Source organism: Bombina bombina, unplaced genomic scaffold (genome assembly GCF_027579735.1).
Source record: "Bombina bombina isolate aBomBom1 unplaced genomic scaffold, aBomBom1.pri scaffold_995, whole genome shotgun sequence".
In the NCBI taxonomy this organism is placed as follows: domain Eukaryota; kingdom Metazoa; phylum Chordata; class Amphibia; order Anura; family Bombinatoridae; genus Bombina; species Bombina bombina.
Genome location: NW_026512555.1, coordinates 27,501 through 55,179, shown reverse-complemented (window position 1 = coordinate 55,179; position 27,679 = coordinate 27,501). Strand labels below are relative to the sequence as shown.

The 27,679-nt window shown below is 43.0% G+C and overlaps 1 protein-coding gene across 1 annotated transcript in view; it reads right to left on the bottom strand.

Moving 5' to 3' along the window:
- LOC128644394 (putative cTAGE family member 3) overlaps positions 1 to 27,679 on the bottom strand; it is a gene marked incomplete at its 3' end in the record, with an annotated part of 59,536 nt that overhangs the window by 16,603 nt on the left and 15,254 nt on the right. Inside the window, exon 5 of the mRNA XM_053697022.1 lies at positions 10,373 to 10,477. Within this exon, the coding sequence (XP_053552997.1) occupies positions 10,373 to 10,477 (105 nt within the window). The remainder of the gene's footprint in view (positions 1 to 10,372; positions 10,478 to 27,679) is intronic.

The following is a 27,679-nucleotide window of genomic DNA, read 5'->3' as shown; positions in this document are numbered from 1 at the left end:
TAACATATCAGCCAAATTAACAAACAAATTAACATCATTTTAACTTCAGTTGTTTATCAACAGCTAAACTCCACCCACTATTTGCCTTATTTAGAGGAGACAATCTACTAATTAGCTGCTGTCATCATTTATTAGCAGCTGTTATCAGTTAAAGCCAGTTAGTCAAATAGATGTAGCAGGGTTAGCTTGAAAAGTCAGCAGGGTGCTTTTCATGTTCTGATTATTAGAAATTGCTCGGTTTTCAGAGCTAAATTACATAAAAAGGGGCAAAATAAATAATTAAAATATATTGCAAAGTTGTTTCATTACACATAACTTAAAACATTTAATATATAAACATATAATATCTCAAGGTGTTTGCTGTCCCTTCAACTACAAATTCCAACCACCATTCTTAACAATATATATTAAAACCATTGGCCACAACATCCTTTCACCAGGATGTCATAGATAAGGTGAGATATCTGCATGCACAACATTGTGGTCCATAATCCCCTGGTTGCGAATAAATGGTGGATACCATTGTCACTCAGAGGCAATCTTCTTAAAATTTGAGACTGTTGCACTACTCTACACACAGCCAATTTTAGAAAAACTGCAGTCACCCTGTCGGGAGAATTTACACAGCTAAAATGATATCCATGACAGGCAAAATATATGGATTCATGTACAATTAAATCTCCTTTTACTATGTATTAATACACATTTTATGTGGGTGCAAGTTTGCATTTAATGTCCCTTCAAATGCATGTCATTGTCATCTTTGAGTATATTATGGTAAAACAACGCCATCGATTTGGGCAATCAAGGAACATTTGGTGGCTGCCTGTGATCAATTAACTCTGTTCCTGAAATACTGTCATAACCGTACAGCTGTATAATTTTTTATATACAGTATAAAGGACACAGACTTAATAGGTTTAAGCATTGCTGATCATTAATATTTGTATGAAGTTTACCGGATATGCAAACATTGATGAATGTAAGGACTTCCTATAATAAATACTGATGTAAACAATTATCCCTCAAGCATGAAGATGGACTTATAATGGTGATATATATTTGGCTAATACCCTGATTACAACCAGGGCTAGTCATGCACATGTTTATGACAATTGCCTTTTCAATCATTTTCTCATGTTTTTAATAAAAAGAAAAAAGGTGTGTTAATTTGTTTGCTATTATTACTGCCCACATAAAACACACATTGCTTTTGTATTATATTCATGGGGCTGTTCCTTGCTTATAGCTTAAAAAATTGTTTCTACTACTAAATAATAGCAGATCTCTTGGCTTCTTTATGTGCTGTGTTTTGTGGTGGAAATTTATGCTTACCTGATAAATTTATTTCTTTTACGATATGAGTCGTCCACGGAATTCATCCTTACTTGTGGGATATCGCCTCCTGGTCAGCAGGAGGAGGCAAAGAACACCACAACAGAGCTGTATATATATAGCTCCTCCCTTCCCTCCCACTCCAGTCATTCGACCAAAGTTAGGAAGAGAAAGGAAAAGCCAAGGTGCAGAGGTGTCTGAAGTTTAGCAAAAAATAAAAAGACCTGTCATATAAAAACAGGGTGGGCCGTGGACTCATCGTATCGTAAAATAATTAAAAAAAATTAAATTCAGGTAAGCATAAATTTCTTTTTCTTTTACAAGATGCAATGAGTCCACGGAATTCATCCTTACTTGTGGGATACAATACCAAAGCTACAGTACACGGATGAAACGGGAGGGACAAGACAGGGAACATAAACGGAAGGCACCACTGCTTGAAGAACTTTCCTCCCAAAAACAGCCTCAGACGAGGCAAAAGTATTGAATTTGGAAAATTTGGAAAAAGTGTGAAGAGACCACCAAGTTGCAGCTTTGCAAATCTGTTCAACAGAAGCATAATTTTTGAATGCCCACGAGGAAGCCACCGCCCTAGCGGAATGAGCCGTAATTCTTTCAGGAGGCTGCTGTCCAGCAGTCTCATATGCAAAACGGATGATACTCTTCAGCCAAAAAGAAAGAGAGGTAGCCATAACTTTTTGACCCCTACGCTTCCCAGAAAACACAACGAACAAGGAAGAAGATTGACGAAATTCCTTAGTTGCCTGTAAGTAAAACTTCAAGGCATGGACTACGTCTAAATTATGTAATAGACGCTCCTTCTTAGAAGGATTAGGACACAAGGAAGGAACAACAATCTCCTGATTAATGTTCCTACTAGAAACAACCTTAGGAAGGAAACCAGGTTTGGTACGTAACACTGCCTTATCCGAATGGAAAATAAGATAAGGGGAATCACATTGTAATGCTGAAAGCTCAGATACTCTGCGAGCAGAAGAAATAGCAACCAAAAACAAAACTTTCCAAGATAACAACTTAATATCTATGGAATGCATAGGTTCAAACGGAATCCCTTGAAGAACTTTAAGAACTAAATTCAAACTCCAAGGCGGAGCAATAGATCGAAACACAGGTCTGATTCTAGTCAGAGCCTGACAAAAGGATTGAACGTCTGGGACATCTGCCAGACGCTTGTGAAGCAAAATAGACAAAGCAGAAATCTGTCCCTTTAATGAACTTGCAGATAACCCTTTCTCCAATCCTTCTTGGAGAAAGGACAAAATCCTGGGAATCCTAACCCTACTCCATGAGTAGCCTTTGGATTCACACCAATAAAGATATGTACACCATATCTTATGGTAAATTCTTCTAGTAACAGGTTTACGAGCCTGAATCAAAGTATCAATGACCGAATCAGAGAACCCCCGCTTAGATAAAATCAAGCGTTCAATCTCCATGCAGTCAGTTGCAGAGAAACTAGATTCGGATGATGGAAGGGTCCCTGAAGAGAAGGTCTTCTCTCAATGGGAGTCTCCACGATGGCAGGGATGACATGTCCACCAGATCGGCATACGAAGTCCTGCAAGGCCACGCAGGAGCAATGAGGATCACTGAAGCCCTCTCCTGTTTGATTCGAGCAATCACCCGGGGAAAGAGAGCAAATGGAGGAAACACATAAGCTAGGTTGAACGACCAAGGCACTGCCAAGGCATCTATCAGTTCGGCCTGGGGATCCCTGGATCTGGACCAGTATCTCGGAAGCTTGGCATTCTGACGAGACGCCATAAGTTCCAACTCTGGATCAGGGTAGAGAACACCTCCGGATGAATTTCCCACTCCCCTGGATGGAAAGTCTGTCTGCTCAGGAAGTCTGCTTCCCAGTTGTCCACCCCTGGGATATAAATTGCAGACAGATGGCAAGTGAGTCTCCGCCCACCGTATGATTTTGGCTACTTCTGTCATCACCAAGGAACTCCTGGTTCCTCCCTGATGATTGACGTAAGCCACTGTCGTTATGTTGTCCGATTGGAACCTGATGAAATGGGCCGAAGCCAGCTGAGGCCATGCCTGAAGCACATTGAAAATGGCTCTCAGTTCCAGAATATTGATTGGAAGAAGAGACTCTGCCTGAGTCCATACACCCTGAGCCCTCAGGGAGTTCCAGACCGCTCCCCAGCCCAATAGGCTGGCGTCCATCGTCACAATCACCCACGAGGGTCTGCGAAAGCATGTCCCCTGGGATAGATGATCCCGTGACAACCACCAAAGAAGAGATTCCCTTGTCTCCTGATCTAGATGAATTTGAGGAGACAAGTCTGCATAATCTCCATTCCACTGCCTGAGCATGCTCAATTGCAGTGGCCGGAGATTAAACCGAGCAAAAAGAACTATGTCCATTGCCGCCACCATCAATCCAAGTACCTCCATACACTGAGCCACTGACAGCCGAGGATTGGACTGAAGGGCTCGACATGTATTCATGATCTTTAATCTCCTGACCTCTGTCAGAAAAATTTTCATGGATAGAGAGTCGATGAGAGTTCCCAAGAAGGGTACCCTGGTTTGTGGAATTAGCAAACTCTTTCCCAGATTTATCTTCCACCCGTGAGTCCTCAGGAAGGAGAGAACAAGGTCGGTATGAGACCTTGCTAGCTGATAAGATGACGCCTGTATTAGAATATCGTCCAGATAAGGCGCCACTGCAATGCCCCACGGCCGAAGAACCGCCAGCAGAGACCCCAGGACCTTTGTGAAAATTCTGGGTGCCGTGGCCAGACCAAAAGGCAGAGCCATGAACTGGAAATGAGTGTCCAGAAAGGCAAACCTCAGGAACTTGTGATGATCTCTGTGGATAGGAACATGAAGATATGCATTCTTTAAGTCCACGGTAGTTATAAATTGACCCTCCTGGATCAACAGAAGAATGGTACGAATAGTTTCCATCTTGAAGGATGGAACTCTGAGAAACTTGATTAGACTCTTGAGATCTAAGATAGGTCTGAAAGTTCCCTCTTTTTTGGGGACTACGAACAGATTGGAATAAAAGCCCTGTCCCTGTATAGGAACGAGACAAATTACTCCCATGGAGGAGAGGTCTTTTACACAGAACGCCTCTCTCTTTATCTGGTCTACAGACAATCGAGAAAGAAGAAACCTTCCTCTGGGGGGAGAATTTCTGAATTCCAACTTGTATCCCTGAGACACTATTTCTAATGCCCAGGGATACTGAACATCTCTTATCCAAGCCTGGATGAAGAAAGACAGTCTGCCCCATACTAGATCCGGTCCCGGATCGGGGGCCAACCCTTCATGCTGACTTGGGAGCAGCGGCAGGCTTCTTGGATTGCTTAACCTTGTTCCAAGATTGATTTGGTCTCCAGGTAGATTTGTCTGCAGGATAGTTACCTTCTGGTTTAGAAGAAAAGGAAGAGGGGGTTCCTTTAAATTTTCGAAAGGAACGAAAATTACTCTGACGACCCCTCTGTTCGGACTTCCTATCCTGAGGGAGGGAATGACCCTTACCTCCCGTGATGTCGGAAATAATCTCCTTTAAGTCAGGCCCAAACAGGGTCTTCCCCTTGTAAGGTAAAGCCAAAAGCTTAGATTTAGACAATACTTCCGCAGACCAAAACTTTAACCATAAAGCTCTACGTGCTAGGATGGAAAATCCTGAACTCTTAGCTGCCAGCTTGGAAATCTGAAAGGCAGCATCTGTAACAAAGGAGTTAGCTAACTTAAGAGCCTTAATTCTGTCTTGTATTTCTTCCAAAGAAGTCTCGGTTATAAGAGATTCTTCTAAGGCATCAAACCAAAAAGCAGCCGCAGTCGTAACTGTGACAATGCAGGCCACCGGTTGTAATAACAACCCCTGATGAACATAGATCTTTTTGAGGAGACCTTCCAGTTTTTTATCCATAGGGTCTTTGAAGGCACAACTATCCTCAATAGTCCGTTTAGCCAAAGTGAATATAGCTCCCTCCACCTTAGGCACCGTCTGCCAAGAATCCCTAATAGCGTCAGCAATAGGGTACATCTTCTTGAAAACAGTAGGAGGGGAGAATGGAATACCCGGTCTCTTCCATTCCTTAGCCACCATTTCCGAAGTTCTCTTGGGAACAGGGAAAACATCAGAATAAGAAGGGACCTCTAAATATTTGTCCATCTTACTCAATTTCTCTGGAGGGACCACAATTGGGTCACAGTCGTCCAGAGTCAACAAAACCTCCCGGAGAAACAGGCGGAGGTGTTCATGCTTAAATCTGAAGGACATTATGCCCGAATCCGTCAGGGGCAAATTACTTCCCGAGTCAGAAAGTTCCCCCTCAGACAGAGCTTCCAAACCCCCAATTCAGAGCCCAGGGAGGGTACATCGAAAATCGCCATCAAGGCATCAGAAGCTGCATGGACCACATGGGCCTCTTTCCTACTGCGCATGCCTTGCAGTAAAGGTAAAGCACATAACACCTCTAAAAGAGTAGATGACATCACTGCAGCAATATCCTGCAGGGTGAACGCCGCAGACGCCGTTGAAGAACAAGGCATCGCCTGAGCGAGTGGTAATGGCTGTGACGCTTGGAGAGAAAGTTGCGGCATACTCTGAACCTCAGCAGAATCCTGAGAAACATCCGCTTTAGACATATCTTCATTAAAGAAAATACGTTCCCTAAACTGTAAAGTCCTTTCAGTGCATGAAGGACAAAAAGTAACAGGGGGCTCCACATTAGCATTCAAACATAATGAACATGTGATGCTTTGCAAATCCATATCCTAAACAAGAATGAATATGGTGCTATTAATAAGCTTCAACAAAAATATAAAAAAAAACAGTCTGTCTATGCAATTGTTTTTCTTTTATATAAAAAAAACTGAGAAAAATGGAAAGGTTCTATGTCCAAAACTAAGGCAGCTATAAGCTTGTTTGATTTATAATGCGCTTATAATTGCTGCTCTAAACACTGTTATGCTTTACTCTAGAAGCGTTCTGTGCCTTTAACACTCATATATATTTTACAGAAAAAGAACTAGTGTAAAAAGTTAAACAAAACTTTAAACTAAACTAAACACCAGTGCACCTCGCCACAGCTCCGCTGCGGCGCCTACCTGCCCCCATGACACAGTGACACAAACAGTGCACTCAAGAGCGCCTGCTTTAATTACTAGAACCATGCGGTCTCGACAAGCGTCCGGGAAACACGTCCTCTGCAGATCTCAGCCAGAAGAAAGTGCGCGGCTTCAAGACGCATCCGGTCTGAAGAGCGCGAAATCAGCCCCGCCCCTCGTGGTCGGTAATCAGAAAGAGGGCCTCTTGTAGAGTAAAAATGGCCGGAAAGAAAAATTATAAGTGACCACACCTAGATTATCTGAAGCTAAAACAGCTTATCCCAGTACTTCTCACAGCCGCTAACCATAGTAAAAACACGTTACACACACATGCATCACGGAGCCGCTTTCTCAGATTTATCCTTAGCTCCCCAGCGTCAACCAACAGCCCTGATTAGAATAACGTCACCGTAGGAGCCAAATGAACATAATTAGCCCCACTACGTGACACTGACAGTCAGCATTTCACATTGTCCCTTGAAATACACTGTACCACCAATTTGTGTCAGGTTTAAGCTCCATACGATAGGCAACCACTACAGCCCTTTTCTGAGAAGGTCTATCACCTTCTCTTTATGTCCTGACTACTTGTTCAATTGCCTTCCTTCTGAAAGTAGCTTCACTGCAACCAGGTTTTTGTGTAAAATATTGCATATGGGGTGTGGTAGAGGTGCCAATAGTAATAGGAGAGATGTTCCCTAATTTGAGATTTCACATCACGGTTGTGGGACCTAGATACATTAATTGTCCTCTTTTTGTGTAAACAGATGACTATTTTGATGACTGTTAATGGAACATTGATACTGCATGTTTGTAATAATGATTTAGATTATGTGGACCAAATTACAACATTTTAGCCATTTTTAAAGCTGGGCTAGTAAGCACTCTAAGCCAGGACTAGAGCTATATGCTGAAATGAGTAGGCTTTTTATTCATGACACACATTCTCCTTATATTCTCCTTATATTTTGTTCATACTGCTAATAAAAGCTATGTTGTATTATAACTTTACTGCTCGCTGGATCCTTGAATGATTCTTCAGCTAATGGGTTGCCAGTTTCTTTGGCTGAGCAGCCGCCTATATTCCCCAGGTAGAGTGATGCTGACAAGATAGAGGTACAAGTCGGAGTATCCTTGTTACGAGTGCCGTATGTGTTTCGTTTTTTGCAGCATCTGATTGGACAAGGTTTGCCACATGTTCAGGACATGACAGAGAGTGAGGCTCATTGTTCGCTAATCGATAGACAGCTGCTGCATACAGTCACTCAATGTAGGAAAGATGTATAGCCTGGTGCATGAAGGAATGTCCTAATGCAAGCTGTTAACGGAAAGCAAGTCTCTCCCCTTAAGTTTGATTTGCCAGTGACAAGAGTAGCATTTCAGGTGCCATATGTTTATGTTTTAAAAAGTAACTAACTTTCCAGTGTGTGTGGTGATTCTACACTGAATTGTATTATTATTAATTGAGGCTTTACATGGATTTTTCTGAGCCAAACCTTTTTTTTTTACAGATTTACTATAAAAATATGCATTGTAATCAATGTTCACACAAAAGGTGCGCAGTAGTGGGATGCGCACCTTAACACTTGGTGTAGCGCAGGCAGCTTGTCAGGCCGCATAACACCAGAAGGATGTGGAAAGTAAAATTTGGCTGCCGTTGTTCTAAAGTTAGTTGTCTACCGCGTAGGAATGTGACTACCGCGTCACTTCCGGTAACTTTAATCAGCTGCTGGAGGTTTGTGGCACTCACTGCTCATGCGCTAGAGGCCCAACCTCCTACAAACAGCTGTTTAAGGCAGAATAGGTGACAACTTACTTTAGAACATCGGTATTGTAAAGTAAGTTGTCTACCGCATAGGAATTGCCGCCTGATCGCTCTGTCCTTCTCTCCATAACACAGATTTTATTGTGCAATAATTTTGAAAGTTTGTACTTGCTGTATTTAGTTCCTTTTTCTCCGTTCTATACCTTTATAGCAATATCTCAAATTAGTCAACGCTGTACTGTGCTGTATTTTTGCGTTTTCTGAAGTACAGCGTTGACTAATTTGATATATTGTTATAAAGGTATAGAACAGCGAAAAAGGAACTAAATACAGCAAGTACAAACTATTTAAAAATTATTGCAAAATAAAATCTGTGTTATGGAGAGAAGGACAGATTGATCTGGCGGCAATTCCTACGCAGTAGACAACTTACTTTAGAACACCAGTGTTCTAAAGTAAGTTGTCACCTTTTCTGCCTTAAACAGCTGTTTGTAGGAGGTTGGGCCTCCAGTGAGCGCTGTTTATTGTGCCTATGCGCAGAGAGCGCCACAACCCTCCAGCAGCTGACTACACGTCACCGGAAGTGACGCGGTAGTATAATTCTTATGGTAGACATCTTAATTTAAGACACCGGTAAAACTGAGCCGCAACACGGCATGACAGTGCACTGTCAAACAATCAGAAACCATTTATCAGAGACGGGGAGTCTTTAGACGGAGCGGACTATTAAAGATCCAGTAGGAAACGTGGCTAAATTTGGCACTAACTCTACATCTGACATATGACACTGTTCTGAAAATGGTTCTGACTTAGAAATTGCAGAAGCAGTGAGACGCGGTTTGGTTAAAAAAATTAATAATTCCAGAGAAGTTTACAAAGGGAGCAGGCCACCAAGACCCAGAATAGAGGAGCAGGGACAAAGCCGCAATGAACTTGCTGGAGACTTAGAGGGTTTGTATGCTGAATATTAAGAGACGCAACCCACAACGGCTTCATTGCTTGCAATCTGTATGTCTTCTCTGCCTGCCCGTCCGGAGAGATAATTGTCCACTGGGCCTTCGCCACAAACACCCCCTGGACACCAGCTAATGCAGGCACTGTACTGGGTGAACCCCACTCTTTTATACCTTTCTATTTTCAAATGCACCCTACCAAGGCAAGATAGCACAAAGACCCTGAATGGTTGGACCAGAGCTCTGCAGGAATCAATTTTTTTGTGCTATATAAGTTTGTCCCATAGATAGATAGAAAGATAGATAGACATACAGACAGACAGATAGATTTTAGCAACTCTGTACTTTCTCAGGGCCACACACAAGCGGCATCAAGCCTGCACGCAGAAAAAAATAATTGCACACAAGGAAAATAAATAAGAGGATACATTGATTGTAATTTAATTTGAATATAGTCAATGTTGTGTAAACTGTAAAATACTATAACATTATAGTTAATTACAGAAGAGTTCAGCATTAAAGGGATATTCCAGCTAAAATTGGAAACCACATGGGTGCATTTCGTTATTGAACAGAAGAAATTTTGTAATGTACATGTATTAGCAAAAATGCTTCTAATAAAAACTATAGCTGTTTCAAAAGTTTAAGTATGCACCATGCACCAGCATTTTAAACACAGCCTAAGGTGTTAGCCTAAGGTGCTTGTACTATCTGGTAATGACTTAATTTGGTAATGGCTGACATGATACAAGCTCCACTGATGATCTGAGCAGCTGCATTATTTAAAATGTGGGTGCAGTGACAATATCTAGCCATGCTTCACATGCCCAGAAAAATGTTAACACTAAAACAATGATAACTTTTACTAGAAGCATTTTTGCCAATACATGTACATTACATATATGTTTCTGTTTAAAGATGTAATAAATCTATGTGCATTTAAATTTTAACTGGAATCTCCCTTTAAGAACACAGTTATGCCACAACAGAAATTTGTATTGCCAAGTGTGTCAAGGTCTAAAGTTTGATAAGTACTGATCTAGATATGACAACTAGTGGGCAATACAAACTAAAGATTAAGCATGATGAATATTTAGCAAATTAGTTTAACTTCGGCAGAATGTTTCTCTATCCTTTTGGCTAAAGCAAACCAATATTCAGATATTCATTTGCAAAGTTAAAATAAATCCACATTCTGTATACAAGCTTTAAAACATACCTGCTTAATACTTTCCTGGAGCTGAATATTTTCTTCTATATTATCTTGGAGGGAGGTCTCGATTCTCTCTTGGTTAATCTCAAACACCTTTAGCGTAGTACGTATCTGCAAAAATAAAATAAAATACTTATCTAACTTGCCTGTTGCATAACTAAGTAATGTAAACTGGAGCTCAAAAAAACATAATTTATGCTTACCTGATAAATTTATTTCTCTTGTAGTATATCCAGTCCACGGATGATCCATTACTTATGGGATATTCTCCTTCCCAACAGGAAGTTGCAAGAGGATCACCCACAGCAGAGCTGCTATATAGCTCCTCCCCTCACTGCCATATCCAGTCATTCGACCGAAACAAGCCGAGAAAGGAGAAACCATAGGGTGCAGTGGTGACTGTAGTTTAATTAAAATTTAGACCTGCCTTAAAAGGACAGGGCGGGCCGTGGACTGGATACACTACAAGAGAAATAAATTTATCAGGTAAGCATAAATTATGTTTTCTCTTGTTAAGTGTATCCAGTCCACGGATCATACATTACTTATGGGATACCAATACCAAAGCTAAAGTACACGGATGATGGGAGGGACAAGGCAGGAACTTAAACGGAAGGAACCACTGCCTGTAGAACCTTTCTCCCAAAAACAGCCTCCGAAGAAGCAAAAGTATCAAATTTGTAAAATTTGGAAAAGGAATGAAGCAAAGACCAAGTCGCAGCCTTGCAAATCTGTTCAACAGAAGCCTCATTTCTAAAGGCCCAGGTGGAAGCCACAGCTCTAGTGGAATGAGCTGTAATCCTTTCAGGGGGCTGCTGTCCAGCAGTCTCATAGGCTAAACGGATTATACTCCGAAGCCAAAAAGAAAGAGAGGTTGCCGAGGCCTTTTAACCTCTCCTCTGTCCAGAGTAAACAACAAACAGGTTAGATGTTTGACGAAAATCTTTAGTAGCTTGTAAGTAAAACTTCAAGGCACGGACTACGTCTAGATTATGCAAAAGATGTTCCTTCTTTGAAGAAGGATTAGGACATAATGATGGAACAACAATCTCTTAATTGATATTCTTGTTAGAAACCACCTTGGGTAAAAACCCAGGTTTTGTAAGCAGAACTACTTTATCTGAATGAAAGATCAGATAAGGAGAATCACAATGTAAGGCAGATAACTCAGAGACTCTCCGAGCCGAGGAAATAGCCATCAGAAAAAGAACTTTCCATGATAGAAGTTTGATATCAATAGAATGAAGGGGTTCAAACGGAACCCCTTGAAGAACTTTAAGAACCAAGTTTAAGCTCCATGGAGGAGCAACATATTTAAACACAGGCTTAATTCTAACTAAAGCCTGACAAAATGCAGGAACGTCTGGAACTTCTGCCAGACGCTTGTGTAAAAGAATAGACGGAGCAGAAATCTGTCCCTTTAAAGAACTAGCTGATAATCCTTTGTCCAAACCCTCTTGGAGGAAGGACAATATCCTAGGAATCCTAACCCTACTCCATGAGTAATTCTTGGATTCACACCAATGAAGATATTTACGCCATATCTTGTGGTAGATTTTCCTGGTGACAGGCTTTCGTGCCTGTATTAAGGTATCAATGACTGACTCGGAGAAGCCACGCTTTGATAGAATCAAGCGTTCAATCTCCATGCAGTCAGTCTCAGAGAAATTAGATTCGGATGATTGAAAGGACCTTGTATGAGAAGGTCTTGTCTCAGAGGCAGAGTCCATGGTGGAAAGGATGATATGTCCACTAGGTCTGCATACCAGGTCCTGCGTGGCCACGCAGGCGCTATCAGAATCACCGATGCCCTCTCCTGTCTGATTTTGGCAATCAGTCGAGGGAGCAGAGGAAACGGTGGAAACACATAAGCCAGGTTGAAGAACCAAGGAGCTGCTAGAGCATCTATCAGCGTCGCTTCTGGGTCCCTGGACCTGGATCCGTAATAAGGAAGCTTGGCGTTCTGGCGAGACGCCATGAGATCCAGTTCTGGTTTGCCCCAACGATGAACCAATTGAGCAAAAACCTCCGGATGGAGTTCCCACTCCCCCGGAAGAAAAGTCTGACGACTTAGAAAATCCGCCTCCCAGTTCTCTACACCTGGGATATGGATTGCTGATAGGTGGCAAGAGTGAGACTCTTCCCAGCAAATTATCATGGAGACTTCTAACATCGCTAGGGAACTCCTGGTTCCCCCTTGATGGTTGATGTAAGCCACAGTCCTGATGTTGTCCGACTGAAATCTGATGAACCTCAGGGTTGCTAACTGAGGCCAAGCTAGAAGAGCATTGACTATTGCTCTTAACTCCAGAATATTTATTGGGAGGAGTTTCTCCTCCTGAGTCCACGATCCCTGAGCCTTCAGGGAGTCCAGACTGCACCCCAACCTAGAAGGCTGGCATCTGTTGTTACAATCGTCCAATCTGGTCTGCGAAAGGTCATACCCTTGGACAGATGGACCCGAGATAACCACCAGAGAAGAGAATCTCTGGTTTCCTGATCCAGATTTAGTAGAGGGGACAAATCTGTGTAATCCCCATTCCACTGACTGAGCATGCATAATTGCAGCGGTCTGAGATGCAGGCGCGCAAATGGCACTATGTCCATTGCCGCTACCATTAAGTCGATTACCTCCATGCACTGAGCCACCGCAGGGCGCGGAGTGGAGTGAAGAACACGGCAAGCATTTAGAAGTTTTGATAACCTGGACTCCGTCAGGTAAATTTTCATTTCTACAGAATCTATAAGAGTCCCTAGGAAGGAAACCCTTGTGAGAGGAGATAGAGAACTCTTTTCTTCGTTCACTTTCCACCCATGCAACCTCAGAAATGCCAGAACTATATCTGTGTGAGACTTGGCAATTTGAAAGCTTGACGCCTGTATCAGGATGTCGTCTAGATAAGGATCTACCGCTATGCCTCGCGGTCTTAGAACCGCCAGAAGAGAGCCCAGAACCTTTGTAAAAATTCTTGGGGCTGTAGCCAACCCGAAGGGAAGAGCTACAAATTGGTAATGCCTGTCTAGAAAGGCAAATCTCAGGAACCGATGATGATTCTTGTGAATCGGAATGTGAAGGTAGGCATCCACTGTGGTCATGTACTGACCCTCTTGGATCATGGGTAAGATGGTCCGAATAGTTTCCATCTTGAATGATGGAACTCTGAGGAATTTGTTTAAGTTCTTTAGATCCAAAATTGGTCTGAAGGTTCCGTCTTTTTTGGGAACCACAAACAGATTTGAATAAAAACCATGTCCTTGTTCCGTCCGCGGAACTGGATGGATCACTCCCATTACTAGGAGGTCTTGCACGCAGCGTAGGAATGCCTCTTTCTTTATCTGGTTTGCAGATAATCTTGAAAGGTGAAATCTCCCCTGTGGAGGAGAAGCTTTGAAGTCCAGAAGATATCCCTGAGATATGATCTCCAACGCCAAGGGATCCTGAACATCTCTTGCCCACGCCTGGGCGAAGAGAGAAAGTCTGCCCCCTACTAGATCCGTTGCCGGATAGGGGGCCGTTCCTTCATGCTGTCTTGGGGGCAGCAGCAGGCTTTCTGGCCTGCTTGCCCTTGTTCCAGGACTGGTTAGATTTCCAGGCCTGCTTGGATTGAGCAAAAGTTCCCTCTTGTTTTGAAGCAGAGGAAGTTGATGCTGAACCTGCCTTGAAATTTCGAAAGGCACGAAAATTAGACTGTTTGGCCCTTGATTTGGCCCTGTCCTGAGGAAGGGTATGACCCTTACCTCCAGTAATGTCAGCAATAATTTCTTTCAAACCAGGCCCGAATAAGGTCTGCCCCTTGAAAGGAATGTTGAGTAATTTAGATCACGTCAGCTGACCAGGATTTAAGCCATAGCGCCCTACGCGCCTGGATGGCGAATCCGGAATTCTTAGCTGTTAGTTTAGTCAAATGAACAATGGCATCAGAAACAAATGAGTTAGCTAGCTTAAGTGTTCTAAGCTTGTCAATGATTTCAGTCAATGGAGCTGTATAGATGGCCTCTTCCAGGGCCTCAAACCAGAATGCCGCCGCAGCAGTGACAGGCGCAATGCATGCAAGGGGCTGTAAAATAAAACCTTGTTGAATAAACATTTTCTTAAGGTAACCCTCTAATTTTTTATCCATTGGATCTGAAAAAGCACAACTGTCCTCAACCGGGATTGTGGTACGCTTTGCTAAAATAGAAACTGCTCCACCCAATTCCTAAATATAGGAGGGGGGGAAAACGGCACACCGGGTCTATCCCACTCCTTACTAATAATTTCTGTAAACCTTTTAGGTATTGGAAAAACATCAGTACACACCGGCACTGCATAGTATTTATCCAGTCTACACAATTTCTCTGGCACTGCAATTGTGTCACAGTCATTCAGAGCAGCTAACACCTCCCCAAGCAATACACAGAGTTTCTCAAGCTTAAATTTAAAATTAGAAATCTCTGAATCAGGTTTCCCCGAATCAGAGATGTCACCCACAGACTGAAGCTCTCCGTTCTCAGGTTCTGCATATTGTGACGCAGTATCCGACATGGCTCTTAAAGCATCTACGCGCTCTGTATCTCGTCTAACCCCAGAGCTATCGCGCTTGCCTCTTAATTCAGGCAATCTGGCTAATACTGCTGACAGGGTATCTATGATAGCAGCCATGTCCTGCAAAGTAATCGCTATGGGCGTCCCTGATGTACTTGGCGCCATATTAGCATGCGTCCCTTGAGCGGGAGGCAAAGGGTCCAACACGTGGGGAGAGTTAGTCGGCATAACTTCACCCCTCGACAGAACCCTCTGGTGACAATTCTTTTATAGATAAAGACTGATCTTTACTGTTTAAGGTGAAATCAATACATTTGGTACACATTCTCCTATGGGGCTCCACCATGGCTTTTAAACATAATGAACAAGTAGTTTACTCTATGTCAGACATGTTTGTACAGACTAGCAATGAGACTAGCAAGCTTGGAAAACACTTTGCATCAAGTTAAACAAGCAATATAAAAAACGTTACTGTGTCTTTAAGAAAAACACATTTTGTCAAAATTTGAAATAACAGTGAAAAAAGGCAGTTACACTAACGAAATTTTTACAGTGTAGATAACAAGTTAGCAGAGCATCGCTTGCAAATGGATGATTAACCCCTTAATACCAAAAACGGAATAATAAATGAAAAAAACGTTTTTAAAACTAGTCACAACTGCCACAGGTCTACTGTGGTTGTTACCCTCCTCAAACACGGCTTTTGAAGCCTTTTGAGCCCTTCAGAGGGAAGCTGAGTGTCTCTGTCTGTAATTTTAGCAGTGCAGAAAAATGCTAAAATAGGCCCCTCCCACTCATATTACAACAGTGGAAAGCCTCAGGAAACTGTTTCTAGGCAAAAATCAAGCCAGCCATGTGGAAGAAAACTAGGCCCCAATAAGTTTTATCACCAAGCATATATAAAAACGATTAAACATGCCAGCAAACGTTTTATATTTTTCTAGCAAATTCCATCCCTAGAAATATGTTAACTGCACATACCTTATTGCAGGATAACCTGCACGCCATTCCCCCTCTGAAGTTACCTCACTCCTCAGAATATGTGAGAACGGCAGTGGATCTTAGTTACTTCTGCTAAGATCATAGAAACCGCAGGCAGATTCTTCTTCTAATGCTGCCTGAGATAAAATAGTACACTCCGGTACAATTTAAAAAACAGAATTTATGTTTACCTGATAAATTACTTTCTCCAACGGTGTGTCCGGTCCACGGCGTCATCCTTACTTGTGGGATATTCTCTTCCCCAACAGGAAATGGCAAAGAGCCCAGCAAAGCTGGTCACATGATCCCTCCTAGGCTCCGCCTTCCCCAGTCATTCGACCAACATAAAGGAGGAAAATTTGCATAGGAGAAATCATATGATACCGTGGTGACTGTAGTTAAAGAAAATAAACTATCAGACCTGATTAAAAAACCAGGGCGGGCCGTGGACCGGACACACCGTTGGAGAAAGTAATTTATCAGGTAAACATAAATTCTGTTTTCTCCAACATAGGTGTGTCCGGTCCACGGCGTCATCCTTACTTGTGGGAACCAATACCAAAGCTTTAGGACACGAATGAAGGGAGGGAGCAAATCAGGTCACCTAGATGGAAGGCACCACGGCTTGCAAAACCTTTCTCCCAAAAATAGCCTCAGAAGAAGCAAAAGTATCAAATTTGTAAAATTTAGTAAAAGTGTGCAGTGAAGACCAAGTCGCTGCCTTACATATCTGATCAACAGAAGCCTCGTACTTGAAGGCCCATGTGGAAGCCACAGCCCTAGTGGAATGAGCTGTGATTCTTTCAGGAGGCTGCCGTCCGGCAGTCTCGTAAGCCAATCTGATGATGCTTTTAAGCCAAAAAGAGAGAGAGGTAGAAGTTGCTTTTTGACCTCTCCTTTTACCAGAATAAACAACAAACAAGGAAGATGTTTGTCTAAAATCCTTTGTAGCATCTAAATAGAATTTTAGAGCACGAACTACGTCCAAATTGTGCAACAAACGTTCCTTCTTTGAAACTGGATTCGGACACAAAGAAGGCACGACTATCTCCTGGTTAATGTTTTTGTTAGAAACAACTTTCGGAAGAAAACCAGGTTTAGTACGCAAAACCACCTTATCTGCATGGAACACCAGATAAGGAGGAGAACACTGCAGAGCAGATAATTCAGAAAATCTTCTAGCAGAAGAAATTGCAACCAAAAACAAAACTTTCCAAGATAATAACTTAATATCAACGGAATGTAAGGGTTCAAACGGAACCCCCTGAAGAACTGAAAGAACTAAATTGAGACTCCAAGGAGGAGTCAAAGGTTTGTAAACAGGCTTGATTCTAACCAGAGCCTGAACAAAGGCTTGAACATCTGGCACAGCTGCCAGCTTTTTGCGAAGTAACACAGACAAGGCAGAAATCTGTCCCTTCAAGGAACTTGCAGATAATCCTTTCTCCAAACCTTCTTGAAGAAAGGATAGAATCTTAGGAATTTTTATCTTGTCCCAAGGGAATCCTTTAGATTCACACCAACAGATATATTTTTTCCATATTTTGTGGTAGATTTTTCTAGTTACAGGCTTTCTGGCCTGAACAAGAGTATCAATGACAGAATCTGAGAACCCTCGCTTTGATAAGATCAAGCGTTCAATCTCCAAGCAGTCAGTTGGAGTGAGACCAGATTCGGATGATCGAACGGACCTTGAACAAGAAGGTCCCGTCTCAAAGGTAGCTTCCATGGTGGAGCCGATGACATATTCACCAGGTCTGCATACCAAGTCCTGCGTGGCCACGCAGGAGCTATCAAGATCACCGATGCCCTCTCCTGATTGATCCTGGCTACCAGCCTGGGGATGAGAGGAAACGGCGGGAATACATAAGCTAGTTTGAAGGTCCAAGGTGCTACTAGTGCATCTACTAGAGTCGCCTTGGGATCCCTGGATCTGGACCCGTAGCAAGGAACCTTGAAGTTCTGACGAGAGGCCATCAGATCCATGTCTGGAATGCCCCACAACTGAGTAATTTGGGCAAAGATTTCCGGATGGAGTTCCCACTCCCCCGGATGAAATGTCTGACGACTCAGAAAATCCGCTTCCCAATTTTCCACTCCTGGGATGTGGATTGCAGACAAGTGGCAGGAGTGAGTCTCCGCCCATTGAATGATTTTGGTCACTTCTTCCATCGCCAGGGAACTCCTTGTTCCCCCCTGATGGTTGATGTACGCAACAGTCGTCATGTTGTCTGATTGAAACCGTATGAATTTGGCCTTTGCTAGCTGAGGCCAAGCCTTGAGAGCATTGAATATCGCTCTCAGTTCCAGAATATTTATCGGGAGAAGAGATTCTTCCCGAGACCAAAGACCCTGAGCTTTCAGGGGTCCCCAGACCGCGCCCCAGCCCACCAGACTGGCGTCGGTCGTGACAATGACCCACTCTGGTCTGCGGAAGCTCATCCCCTGTGACAGGTTGTCCAGGGACAGCCACCAACGGAGTGAATCTCTGGTCCTCTGATCTACTTGTATCGTCGGAGACAAGTCTGTATAATCCCCATTCCACTGACTGAGCATGCACAGTTGTAATGGTCTTAGATGAATTCGCGCAAAAGGAACTATGTCCATTGCCGCTACCATCAAACCTATTACTTCCATGCACTGCGCTATGGAAGGAAGAGGAACAGAATGAAGTATTTGACAAGAGTTTAGAAGTTTTGATTTTCTGGCCTCTGTCAGAAAAATCCTCATTTCTAAGGAGTCTATTATTGTTCCCAAGAAGGGAACCCTTGTTGACGGAGATAGAGAACTTTTTTCTACGTTCACTTTCCACCCGTGAGATCTGAGAAAGGCCAGGACAATGTCCGTGTGAGCCTTTGCTTGTGGAAGGGACGACGCTTGAATCAGAATGTCGTCCAAGTAAGGTACTACTGCAATGCCCCTTGGTCTTAGCACCGCTAGAAGGGACCCTAGCACCTTTGTGAAAATTCTTGGAGCAGTGGCTAATCCGAACGGAAGTGCCACAAACTGGTAATGCTTGTCCAGAAATGCGAACCTTAGGAACCGATGATGTTCCTTGTGGATAGGAATATGTAGATACGCATCCTTTAAATCCACCGTGGTCATGAATTGACCTTCCTGGATGGAAGGAAGAATTGTTCGAATGGTTTCCATTTTGAACGATGGAACCTTGAGAAACTTGTTTAGGATCTTGAGATCTAAGATTGGTCTGAATGTTCCCTCTTTTTTGGGAACTACGAACAGATTGGAGTAGAACCCCATCCCTTGTTCTCCTAATGGAACAGGATGAATCACTCCCATTTTTAACAGGTCTTCTACACAATGTAAGAATGCCTGTTTTTTTATGTGGTCTGAAGACAATTGAGACCTGTGGAACCTCCCCCTCGGGGGAAGCCCCTTGAATTCCAGAAGATAACCTTGGGAGACTATTTCTAGCGCCCAAGGATCCAGAACATCTCTTGCCCAAGCCTGAGCGAAGAGAGAGAGTCTGCCCCCCACCAGATCCGGTCCCGGATCGGGGGCCAACATCTCATGCTGTCTTGGTAGCAGTGGCAGGTTTCTTGGCCTGCTTACCTTTGTTCCAGCCTTGCATTGGCCTCCAGGCTGGCTTGGCTTGAGAAGTATTACCCTCTTGCTTAGAGGACGTAGCACTTGGGGCTGGTCCGTTTCTGCGAAAGGGACGAAAATTAGGTTTATTTTTGGCCTTGAAAGACCTATCCTGAGGAAGGGCGTGGCCCTTGCCCCCAGTGATATCAGAAATAATCTCTTTCAAGTCAGGGCCAAACAGCGTTTTCCCCTTGAAAGGAATGTTAAGCAATTTGTTCTTGGAAGACGCATCCGCTGACCAAGATTTTAGCCAAAGCGCTCTGCGCGCCACAATAGCAAACCCAGAATTTTTCGCCGCTAATCTAGCCAATTGCAAAGTGGCGTCTAGGGTGAAAGAGTTAGCCAATTTGAGAGCATGAATTCTGTCCAAAATCTCCTCATAAGAAGAATCTTTATTGAGCGCCTTTTCTAGTTCATCGAACCAGAAACACGCTGCTGTAGTGACAGGAACAATGCATGAAATTGGTTGTAGAAGGTAACCTTGCTGAACAAACATCTTTTTAAGCAAACCCTCTAATTTTTTATCCATAGGATCTTTGAAAGCACAACTATCTTCTATGGGTATAGTGGTGCGTTTGTTTAGAGTAGAAACCGCCCCCTCGACCTTGGGGACTGTCTGCCATAAGTCCTTTCTGGGGTCGACCATAGGAAACAATTTCTTAAATATAGGGGGAGGGACGAAAGGTATGCCGGGCCTTTCCCATTCTTTGTTTACAATGTCCGCCACCCGCTTGGGTATAGGAAAAGCTTCGGGGGGCCCCGGGACCTCTAGGAACTTGTCCATTTTACATAATTTCTCTGGAATGACCAAATTCTCACAATCATCCAGAGTAGATAACACCTCCTTAAGCAGGGCGCGGAGATGTTCCAATTTAAATTTGAATGTAATTACATCAGGTTCAGCTTGTTGAGAAATTTTCCCTGAATCTGAAATTTCTCCCTCAGACAAAACCTCCCTGGCCCCCTCAGATTGGTGTAGGGGCACTTCAGAACCAATATCATCAGCGTCCTCATGCTCTTCAGTATTTTCTAAAACAGAGCAGTCGCGCTTTCGCTGATAAGTGGGCATTTTGGCTAAAATGTTTTTGATAGAATTATCCATTACAGCCGTTAATTGTTGCATAGTAAGGAGTATTGGCGCACTAGATGTACTAGGGGCCTCCTGTATGGGCAAGACTGGTGTAGACGAAGGAGGGGATGATGCAGTACCATGCTTACTCCCCTCACTTGAGGAATCATCTTGGGCATCATTTTCTCTAAATTTTGTGTCACATAAATCACATCTATTTAAATGAGAAGGAACCTTGGCTTCCCCACATACAGAACACAGTCTATCTGGTAGTTCAGACATGTTAAACAGGCATAAACTTGATAACAAAGTACAAAAAACGTTTTAAAATAAAACTGAACACACTTTATTACTGCAAATGTGAAAAAGTATGAAGGAATTGTTCAAAATTCACCAAAATTTCACCACAGTGTCTTAAAAGTATTGCACACCAAATTTGAAAGCTTTAACTCTTAAAATAACGGAACCGGAGCCGTTTTTATATTTAACCCCTTTACAGTCCCTGGTATCTGCTTTGCTGAGACCCAACCAAGCCCAAAGGCGAATACGATACCAAATGACGCCTTCAGAAAGTCTTTTCTATGTATCAGAGCTCCTCACACATGCATCTGCATGTCATGCTTCCCAAAAACAAGTGCGCAATAGAGGCGCGAAAATGAGGCTCTGCCTATGATTAGGGAAAGCCCCTAGAGAATAAGGTGTCCAATACAGTGCCTGCCGGTTATTTTACATAATTCCCAAGAATAAAATAATTCCTCAAAGCTATGAAGTATTAAAATATGCTTATATATCAATCGTTTTAGCCCAGAAAATGTCTACAGTCTTAAAAGCCCTTGTGAAGCCCTTTTTTTCTTATGTAATAAAAATGGCTTACCGGATCCCATAGGGAAAATGACAGCTTCCAGCATTACATCGTCTTGTTAGAAATGTGTCATGCCTCAAGCAGCGAAAGTCTGCTCACTGTTTCCCCCAACTGAAGTTAATTCCTCTCAACAGTCCTGTGTGGAAACAGCCATCGATTTTAGTAACGGTTGCTAAAATCATTTTCCTCTTACAAACAGAAATCTTCATCACCTTTCTGTTTCAGAGTAAATAGTACATACCAGCACTATTTTAAAATAACAAACTCTTGATTGAATAATAAAAACTACAGTTAAACACCAAAAAACTCTAAGCCATCTCCGTGGAGATGTTGCCTGTACAACGGCAAAGAGAATGACTGGGGAAGGCGGAGCCTAGGAGGGATCATGTGACCAGCTTTGCTGGGCTCTTTGCCATTTCCTGTTGGGGAAGAGAATATCCCACAAGTAAGGATGACGCCGTGGACCGGACACACCTATGTTGGAGAAATAACATAATAAGTTAAAAAACTAACTATAATACACCACTCTCCTCTTACTACCTCCATCTTTGTTGAGAGTTGCAAGAGAATGACTGGGTATGGCAGTGAGGGGAGGAGCTATATAGCAGCTCTGCTGTGGGTGATCCTCTTGCAACTTCCTGTTGGGAAGGAGAATATCCCATAAGTAATGGATGATCCGTGGACTGGATACACTTAACAAGAGAAATGAGAGTCATGCAACAACATAATCCTAATTACCACCTGTCTCAAAGACTGTTGATATAAGTACCCTTAAAGTATTGCTGATAGTCTGCACTCTTGTGCTGTCTATATACTCATGGACTCCACTGTATAACGTAGAAATTAGAGATAGGCCCAGCACTCACCATCCAATTTAGGGTGCACGCTACAGGGGTTTCTGCACCAACCCCAGGAGTAGACAGTATTGTAGAAAAGAGCAGCAGCACCACACTTTAGGAAATTTTAACTGCTTTTAATGATGAAACATACAGAAAGACAACAACGTTTCGGTCATCAACTGACCTTAATCATGATTAAGGTCAGTTGATGACCGAAACGTCGTCTTTCTGTATGTTTCATCATTAAAAGCAGTTAAAATTTCCTAAAGTGTGGTGCTGCTGCTCTTTTCTACAATACTCTCCACTGTATAACAGCACCACTAGCCTAATACATTGTGGCATCACATTACCTGGAAGAAATATTTCTAAAACGTTGTTGTTACCAGCTCAAGGATTTTTTTGAGAAAACACACAACACTTTTAAAAGGTAGAAATGTTATACAACTAGACATGGGGCCAATTATCTATTCCTCACAGATCAGACGTGGTTTTTCATTCTGACGCTCGCAGGGGCTGCCCTGGTGGCATTATCTGAAAAAGAGTCAGGCCCTACAAGTGGAGAGTTGTCTCCTATTGAAATGAATGCTACTTGCTAAAAAAAAAAAAAGTAAACTTCACTTGTGTAAGGTAAAGTTAGCAGTGAGCACAATGTAAATCACACTGCTCTTCTTTCTGCGTATAGCATCTTACAATCGCCTATATTTTCGTATGCATGTGTTTTTCTATTAGGGTTCTAAGTATTTTGTCACAGACTTGCCATCTTTTCTTTTGCGAGTCAAAACAGTGAGAACTATAGTGCAGAAATGTTTATTGAATTACGCTTGGATTTAAGACAAAATTTCATACACGCCCATGGAACCCTTTGTATTTTGTATGTGTACTTTGCACATCAAGTAAATTAAAATTACGATTTACACTGTGCATAATTTATTCATGTGTAATTCACATACAAATGTTAAATTTTGATAAAATATGATGTTTGGTGAATAATTTTGTTACGATTTTTGATGCACCTTAGGAATACAATTTTTTTACTGTGTATTTGTGTGTGAATGGTTCAATTATTCATTTTGTGTGATTTTTAAATTATGAATTTAATTGTGCACTTTTGAAAATTATGCCACTCCTTCCCATTAAGACACCCTGTTTTCAGGGTAAAAAGTGGCTTTATAGAATATCACTAGGGTAATAGAAGGACCAGCAAGCATTCTTATAGAATCTAACCAGCTCAGAGACCTTTACAGAATTGGCCTCTTAATTACGTACACTCCTACAAAGCACTGCTAGCTAATGTTTTTCTTTATGGCCGTGGGCTGAATACGAGAAAAAAAGAGAAAAAAGAGTAAGAAAAAAAAGAGAAAAACAAAGAGGAAAAAAATAAAAGTGAGAGAGCGATAGATAGAAAGTGATAGATAGATAGATAGATAGATAGATAGATAGATATAGAGGTAGAAAGAGAGAGGTAGAAAGAGAGAGAGAAAGAGAGAGAGAGAGAGAGAGAGAGAGAGAGAGAGAGAGAGAGAGAGAGAGATAGATAGATAAATAGATAGATAGACCCAAAAATGGATGAGAAGAAAGCATTGGACCGTTCCTAAGTGGCCTATTAATCCAGAATTGATTCCCATTGATTATTTGTAGAAAAATATAAAAAAAAAACTACCAGATGGGAAAAGCACCCATCAAACCTAAGAGAACTGCTGCAGTTTGCTCAAAACAGTGAGCCAAAATCCCAGTTGAAAAGTATAGAAAACAGAATTTATGTTTACCTGATAAATTACTTTCTCCAACGGTGTGTCCGGTCCACGGCGTCATCCTTACTTGTGGGATATTCTCTTCCCCAACAGGAAATGGCAAAGAGCCCAGCAAAGCTGGTCACATGATCCCTCCTAGGCTCCGCCTACCCCAGTCATTCGACTGACGTTAAGGAGGAATATTTGCATAGGAGAAACCATATGATACCGTGGTGACTGTAGTTAAAGAAAATAAATTATCAGACCTGATTAAAAAACCAGGGCGGGCCGTGGACCGGACACACCTTTGGATAAATTAATTTATCAGGTAAACATAAATTCTGTTTTCTCCAACATCGGTGTGTCCGGTCCACGGCGTCATCCTTACTTGTGGGAACCAATACCAAAGCTTTAGGACACGGATGATGGGAGGGAGCAAATCAGGTCACCTAGATGGAAGGCACCACGGCTTGCAAAACCTTTCTCCCAAAAATAGCCTCAGAAGAAGCAAAAGTATCAAACTTGTAAAATTTGGTAAAAGTGTGCAGTGAAGACCAAGTCGCTGCCCTACATATCTGATCAACAGAAGCCTCGTTCTTGAAGGCCCATGTGGAAGCCACAGCCCTAGTGGAATGAGCTGTGATTCTTTCAGGAGGCTGCCGTCCGGCAGTCTCGTAAGCCAATCTGATGATGCTTTTAATCCAAAAAGAGAGAGAGGTAGAAGTTGCTTTTTGACCTCTCCTTTTACCGGAATAAACAACAAACAAGGAAGATGTTTGTCTAAAATCCTTTGTAGCGTCCAAATAGAATTTTAGAGCGCGAACAACATCCAAATTGTGCAACAAACGTTCCTTCTTTGAAACTGGTTTCGGACACAGAGAAGGCACGACTATCTCCTGGTTAATGTTTTTGTTAGAAACAACTTTTGGAAGAAAACCAGGTTTAGTACGTAAAACCACCTTATCTGCATGGAACACCAGATAAGGAGGAGAACACTGCAGAGCAGATAATTCTGAAACTCTTCTAGCAGAAGAAATTGCAACCAAAAACAAAACTTTCCAAGATAATAACTTAATATCAACGGAATGTAAGGGTTCAAACGGAACCCCCTGAAGAACTGAAAGAACTAAGTTGAGACTCCAAGGAGGAGTCAAAGGTTTGTAAACAGGCTTGATTCTAACCAGAGCCTGAACAAAGGCTTGAACATCTGGCACAGCTGCCAGCTTTTTGTGAAGTAGCACAGACAAGGCAGAAATCTGTCCCTTCAAGGAACTTGCAGATAATCCTTTTTCCAATCCTTCTTGAAGGAAGGATAGAATCCTAGGAATCTTAACCTTGTCCCAAGGGAATCCTTTAGATTCACACCAACAGATATATTTTTTCCAAATTTTGTGGTAAATCTTTCTAGTTACAGGCTTTCTGGCCTGAACAAGAGTATCAATAACAGAATCTGAGAATCCTCGCTTCGATAAGATCAAGCGTTCAATCTCCAAGCAGTCAGCTGGAGTGAGACCAGATTCGGATGTTCGAACGGACCTTGAACAAGAAGGTCTCGTCTCAAAGGTAGCTTCCATGGTGGAGCCGATGACATATTCACCAGATCTGCATACCAAGTCCTGCGTGGCCACGCAGGAGCTATCAAGATCACCGACGCCCTCTCCTGATTGATCCTGGCTACCAGCCTGGGGATGAGAGGAAACGGCGGGAATACATAAGCTAGTTTGAAGGTCCAAGGTGCTACTAGTGCATCTACTAGAGCCGCCTTGGGATCCCTGGATCTGGACCCGTAGCAAGGAACTTTGAAGTTCTGACGAGAGGCCATCAGATCCATGTCTGGAATGCCCCACCGTTGAGTGATTTGGGCAAAGATTTCCGGATGGAGTTCCCACTCCCCCGGATGCAATGTCTGACGACTCAGAAAATCCGCTTCCCAATTTTCCACTCCTGGGATGTGGATTGCAGACAGGTGGCAGGAGTGAGACTCCGCCCATAGAATGATTTTGGTCACTTCTTCCATCGCCAGGGAACTCCTTGTTCCCCCCTGATGGTTGATGTACGCAACAGTTGTCATGTTGTCTGATTGAAACCGTATGAACTTGGCCCTCGCTAGCTGAGGCCAAGCCTTGAGAGCATTGAATATCGCTCTCAGTTCCAGAATATTTATCGGTAGAAGAGATTCTTCCCGAGACCAAAGACCCTGAGCTTTCAGGGATCCCCAGACCGCGCCCCAGCCCATCAGACTGGCGTCGGTCGTGACAATGACCCACTCTGGTCTGCGGAAGGTCATCCCTTGTGACAGGTTGTCCAGGGACAGCCACCAACGGAGTGAGTCTCTGGTCCTCTGATTTACTTGTATCCTCGGAGACAAGTCTGAATAGTCCCCATTCCACTGACTGAGCATGCACAGTTGTAATGGTCTTAGATGAATGCGCGCAAAAGGAACTATGTCCATTGCCGCTACCATCAAACCTATCACTTCCATGCACTGCGCTATGGAAGGAAGAGGAACGGAATGAAGTATCCGACAAGAGTCTAGAAGTTTTGTTTTTCTGGCCTCTGTCAGAAAAATCCTCATTTCTAAGGAGTCTATTATCGTTCCCAAGAAGGGAACCCTTGTTGACGGAGATAGAGAACTCTTTTCCACGTTCACTTTCCATCCGTGAGATCTGAGAAAGGCCAGGACGATGTCCGTGTGAGCCTTTGCTTGAGGAAGGGACGACGCTTGAATCAGAATGTCGTCCAAGTAAGGTACTACAGCAATGCCCCTTGGTCTTAGCACAGCTAGAAGGGACCCTAGTACCTTTGTGAAAATCCTTGGAGCAGTGGCTAATCCGAAAGGAAGCGCCACGAACTGGTAATGCTTGTCCAGGAATGCGAACCTTAGGAACCGATGATGTTCCTTGTGGATAGGAATATGTAGATACGCATCCTTTAAATCCACCGTGGTCATGAATTGACCTTCCTGGATGGAAGGAAGAATTGTTCGAATGGTTTCCATCTTGAACGATGGAACCTTGAGAAACTTGTTTAAGATCTTGAGATCTAAGATTGGTCTGAACGTTCCCTCTTTTTTGGGAACTATGAACAGATTGGAGTAGAACCCCATCCCTTGTTCTCCTAATGGAACAGGATGGATCACTCCCATTTTTAACAGGTCTTCTACACAATGTAAGAATGCCTGTCTTTTTATGTGGTCTGAAGACAACTGAGACCTGTGGAACCTCCCCCTTGGGGGAAGCCCCTTGAATTCCAGAAGATAACCTTGGGAGACTATCTCTAGTGCCCAAGGATCCAGAACATCTCTTGCCCAAGCCTGAGCGAAGAGAGAGAGTCTGCCCCCCACCAGATCCGGTCCCGGATCGGGGGCCAACATTTCATGCTGTCTTGGTAGCAGTGGCAGGTTTCTTGGCCTGCTTTCCCTTGTTCCAGCCTTGCATTGGTCTCCAAGCTTGCTTGGCTTGAGAAGTATTACCCTCTTGCTTAGAGGACGTAGCACTTGGGGCTGGTCCGTTTCTACGAAAGGGACGAAAATTAGGTTTATTTTTGGCCTTGAAAGGCCGATCCTGAGGAAGGGCGTGGCCCTTACCCCCAGTGATATCAGAGATAATCTCTTTCAAGTCAGGGCCAAACAGCGTTTTCCCCTTGAAAGGAATGTTAAGTAGCTTGTTCTTGGAAGACGCATCAGCTGACCAAGATTTCAA